Source organism: Pteropus vampyrus, unplaced genomic scaffold (genome assembly GCF_000151845.1).
Source record: "Pteropus vampyrus isolate Shadow unplaced genomic scaffold, Pvam_2.0 Scaffold341, whole genome shotgun sequence".
Lineage (NCBI taxonomy): Eukaryota > Metazoa > Chordata > Mammalia > Chiroptera > Pteropodidae > Pteropus > Pteropus vampyrus.
In genome coordinates this window covers 166684-171690 of record NW_011889122.1, presented here as the reverse complement: position 1 = coordinate 171690, position 5007 = coordinate 166684, and the positions used below count along the sequence as shown (strand labels likewise).

General features: G+C 67.5%; 1 protein-coding gene across 1 annotated transcript in view; it reads left to right on the top strand.

Moving 5' to 3' along the window:
* The window catches only part of KIF26A (kinesin family member 26A), a 45422-nt gene extending 45272 nt beyond the window's left edge, over positions 1-150 (top strand). Inside the window, exon 8 of the mRNA XM_023522352.1 lies at positions 7-150. Within this exon, the coding sequence (XP_023378120.1) occupies positions 7-150 (144 nt within the window). The remainder of the gene's footprint in view (positions 1-6) is intronic.
* The last annotated feature ends 4857 nt before the right edge of the window (positions 151-5007 follow it).

The window sequence follows — 5007 nt, the reverse complement described above, 5'->3', positions numbered from 1 at the left end:
GCCGAGTACCTGGTGGCCCTCGAGCGTGCCACGGCCGCCCTGGAGCAGCACGTGAACCTGTGCAAGGCCCACGTCATGATGGTCACCTGCTTCGACATCGCCGTCACCACGCCCGCCACCACCCCAGGGCCGCAGGAGGTGGACGTCTGAGGCTGGGCACCAGGACTCGGGGCAGGGGACGTGCGGGGCACGGGACGTGCGGGGCACGAGGAGGGGACGTGGGATGGAGTGAGGATGTGGCAGGGGTTGGAGGATGAAGATGCAGAGGGTCGCTCAACGAGGGAGCACGGGGCGGGGGCGTGGATGGAGTGGGGAGTGTGCAGGAGACAGGTGACTGTCACCACCCAGACAGCAACGCAAGTGCCTTTATCCAGGAGTTGGACTTCGTTTTGCGTTTGGTGCTAAGGACTTAAGATACCAGCATCCGGTGTGCTGGGCCCACGGGCCGGGCGTGGCCTTGTCCCTGGGGAGCTGGGCGGGCCCGCTGCGCGGGAGGGTCTAGGGGCCTCGCCTTCCTTAGGGCCGTTCAGGCTCAGGTAGCAGCGGCCTGGGCCCCGGCCCTGTCAGGGTTCGGGATGGCTTCTCTTTTGCCACCTCCTGGGCCTGGTCCCTCCGGCTGCGTGTAGCTCCCTCCGCTGGTCGGGCCAGTGGGTCCTCCTGCTCTGGGGACCCGCCGGTCCTGAGAACACGGGAGGGCAGCACCCCAGGGCTGCGCCCAAGCCACCTCCTTCCACGGCAGGAATTCTTACCAAGACCACAAGCAAAAAGCAAAAACCCACACAGAACAAAGGGGGGGGGGGCGAGGGTTTTGTAAAGGTCGTCGGGTGCGTATTTTTATATCATTTTGCCTACAAATGCGGTATTTGCAGTGGGAATTTGAAGACAAATGATCTATGTTTTTATGGCTTTCTATGGAAGGTATCCCTCAGGCCGGGCGCTTTCTGGGGGGCACCCTGGGCAGGGCGGGGTCCCCCAGAGGCACTTCAGCCCAATGCAGGCCAGGGCTGAGCCTGCCGACGTGTGGCGTCCCTGTTGCGGCCGGCCGTTTGCTGACCGACTGTGTTTTCTAGGGGTGCCCGCACCTTAGTACAAACGTGTACATCACCTCCCGCCACGGCTTTATTTGTGAATAAAAGACGCATCGATTGTTCACGCGGCTCCTGAGTCCACTGGCCCGCTGCTCCAGGAGCCCCAGCTGAGGGGTCCGCAGGCATCATGGGAGTCCAAGGGCGCCTGGACGGCAGGGCATGCTTCCTGGGCCCACGAGCCCTGCAGCCCCCATGTGGGACCAGCCCCACAGGCGACAGGAGCCCGCTGTGGGTGGGGCGCCTCCTGCAGGGCCCAGGTCCAGACCCCCCCAGGAGACCCCCAGGAGGGCCCCCTGGCTCCCTTCCCAGGCTCCCGTTAGCTGAAGAAGTCGAGGCGGGCGTGGCAGCAACCCCGTGGAGACCCTCGGCCTCGTCTTCCCCTGACTGCTGTTCCGAGAGAGACAGACTCGCTGTGGACACGGCCAGGGCTCAGGAGCCCCACCCAGCGCCTCCCGGGGGACTGGGCCCTGCTCTGTCCACTACAGGCCCTTTGGGGAAGACAGGCCCCACTGGGCTCACTGTCTCCAGTGTTCCTTATCTGGTGTTGGTGGCCTCTTGGTCTCTGTCAGCCTCCCATGACCCTGTGCTCAGCCTGTCCAGGCGAACGAATTAGCTTCTCCCCAAGCCTGCTCCTCAGCCCCCCACCCTCTGAAGGCCGCATCTGGGCGCCCTCCCCGCCCTGCACCTGTCCTTGGGCTGGCTGCCCCCCACCCCATGCTCTAACCACGGGCCTGGCCCTGGGCCCCGGCTGCCCCGACCCCCGCCAGGGCAGGCGCCTGACTGCCCCTCCCCCAGCGCCTACGTCTGGGACTCACCCACCAGGCAGTGAGCATAGGGTGCCTCTTTGGTGGCCCCCTCCAACCGCACATCACACCTTGTGTGGTCTCTGCCTGTCTCCTACCTCGACGGGCCCTCGGGGGCACGGGGGCTGAGTCATCGCTGCACCCCCACGTGGGGTGCAGGTCTAGGCAGCGGGCCTCGGGGGTGCTCGCTGAAGGAAGGAAGGAAGGAAGGAAGGAGTGGATGAGTGAACGACAGGGAAGGAGGGCTCCAGCCGGGGGCAGAGGCGGGTCCGGGCGGGCAGCACCCAACGTGCCAAGTGCCTCCCTGGACCCTCCCAGCAGCCTAAGACAGGCCGGGTCCCGTGTGGCCTGAGACAGGCTGGGTCCTGTGCGGCTGTGTGGCCCCGTGCATCGGGCACACAGCCCCCTGCCCTGGCTGCCTCCTCGCTCTCTGAGGCCGATGGTACTTGGGCCCCAGTGCTGGGATTGGGTCATGTGTCGGCTGCAAGCCATCGGGCCAGACCTGTGCCCCCAGGTTCTCCCGTCCTGTTCTGAGGCCAGGTGCCACACGTGCTGCTCCTCTGTCACTGGGTTCCAGTGGGTGGGATGGGGAGAGAGGCTTTCAGGAGCTGATATCTGAGGGGATAGGCTGAGAAGCCCACCTGGTCCAGCTGGCTGTGACCCAGGGTCTGACCTTGCCTGGCCCGGGGATCCCTGGGGGCCACACGGGAGGCGGGAGGAGGCCTGCCTCTGAGCCCGGCCCCCAGCATGCCCCGCACCGTCTCCCCTGGGCTGTGTGGGGTGGGTGGTGCTTGGGCCTAGTCTGGGTACTTTCCTTCTGCAGAGAACAACCCTTGGTCTCCTGCCCCCAATCCCTGGAGGGGCCCAGAGCCGGTTTCTTGCTGGGGGGCCCCTCCTGCCTTGACTGTCACCAACCCGCATCGCAGCACCGTCTGGCTGGGGGCCTCTGTGGAGCAGGCCCAGGCGGGGCGGCTGACCTTGGGGCTGGCCAGTGCAGCCCAATTCCCACAGTCCGGGGAAGCTCTGGGAGGGCGGTGCCTGCTTCTCTGGACGGAACCCCTGTCCTGGGCCAGCCCGGAGCCTGGGCAGCCTTTGATCTGGGACATCAAAGGGCCCAGCCCTGTCATTACAGGCTGGGAGCTGGGCTGGGGGCCCAGGAAGCCCGGGAGGCCCATCTCATGGCTGGGAAGTGTAGCTGCCCGGGGCCCCGCTCCTGGCCATGGCCGAGCGGCCCCCATACGTCTGGGCCTTGCGGTTGGATATTGGGGGACGCTGAGGCCCGGAGTGGGCGGGGGCTGCTCTAGCCCCGTCCCGCACCCCTTCTCCTGGTGCAAGGGGCCCACTCAGAGCTCGCGGGGTTCCGGGGCGGGAGGGGAGGGCGCGTGCCTGGGCCCTGGCTCAGGGCCGTGAGCCCGTCTGGGAGGCGTCTCCGCAGCCTCCGAGGCCAGCCCGCTCCTCGGCGGGGAGCCACCGTCTTGACGCACTCTGAGTCCAGGCCTGCCCGCCGCCCGCTCACCCGCCCCAGCCCTAGGCACCCGGAGGCCACACGGGGAGGCGGGGCCGGGGCTGTCAGGCTGGCCTGGGCGGCCGGTGACGCAGGCTTACAGGGCCCGGGGGGGCTGGGAACAGGCCAGCATGAGGGTGGGCAGGCCAGCCGGCGGGCAGGAGCTAAGCACCTTGCCTGCAGGCCCGGAGCTGCCCGCCTGCCTGGGCCCGGGCCTGATCTGGGCGAAGGAGCACGGTGACCCCCGCGGGTCGCAAGGGTCCAGGGGAGCAGCCTGGAGCTTGTGGCGTGCGCGTTTGGTCCTCTGAGCCTTCTCTCGTGGTCACAGGCGGTGAACGTGGCCCACAGTGATGGCCGTGGGGAGGGACGCCGGTGGCGGGTGGGGTCATCTTGGTGGCAGCTTCGGAGATGGGGACAGTGACATTGGAGATGGGGACAGCAGAGATGGGTGAGCTAGCCGACAGCTCGATGTCCCCCGATCCATGCTCCTGCCGGCCCCGGGCCCTTCTCCACCGCGGGGCCATCGGTCTTCTGGGCTCCAGCCCCAGCGAAGCCAGATGTGGGCCCTTGTCCCTTCCTGGCCTGTGTCCCCCTGGAAATGGGGGCGAGGTCACAGCAGCAGCTTCTGTGGGGCTCCCACTGGGCCTGAGCCCTGCCACGGGCAGGGGTGGCTGGCTCCAGCTGGAGTGATGGGTCCTAAATGAGGAGCAGAGGGTCTGCACCAGCGACCACCCGCCCAGGCGCCTGGCGCTCTCCTGGCTGCTGAGTGGGAGCCCCGGGGGGCAGGGGCCTCGGCACCTCTGTCCCACTGTGGTGCTGTGGCTTGAGGGAGTGGTCACCACTGGGCGTCTGTCCCACCCTGATGCTGGCCCCTGGCCCGCCTCCAGCTGCCTGGTGCCTAGGGCGTGCAGCCTGCCTGGGGGTACACAATACGGTCATGAGGCCCCCAGCCCACCGTCCCAAAGGGGTCTGAGGCCTGGGGGTGGACACCCTACTTCTGGGACAGCAGCTGGGACAGGCAGCCTGCCCACCCCACCCGCAGGGTGTCTGGGAGCCGTAGCGGGCCGGGCCTGGCCCTACAGTCTGCTCCCAGCAAACAGGAAGCTCGAAGGATGATTTCTCTCTCCTGATATTGTGTTTACCAGGCGGGTCCAGGGCCCATTTCCACACCGGAAACCTGAGAGGCTGGGAGAGGCCGGGAAGGAATTCCCTGGGCTGGCTGAGGAGCTCAGCTTCCTGTGGGTGGGGGCAGGAGTTGGGGTGGGGGCAGGTAAGAGCCCAGAGGGGCCCCTCTGCACTCAGAACCCAGGGTGGGTGGCCCTGGAAGTCCTTGCTCCCCCCGCCCCCCGCCACCCCGCTGTTCTGGTTGGGGACATTGAGGCCCAGGCCCAGGGACTACCTCCCCACCAGGTGGAGGGGCACTGTGTCTCCCCCTCCCCTGGTCTGGCACGGGGGCACGTGGGGCACGGGGCCATTTGAGATCTCAAGGGAGTGGGGCTGGGCCTCCACAGGAGCACCTGTACCCCATGCCCATCGCCCACTCCAGCTGGGGGCTGGGGTCCTCCCCATATGCCCTTCTGACCAGGCCACCCTCCCAGATCAAAGCCCACGG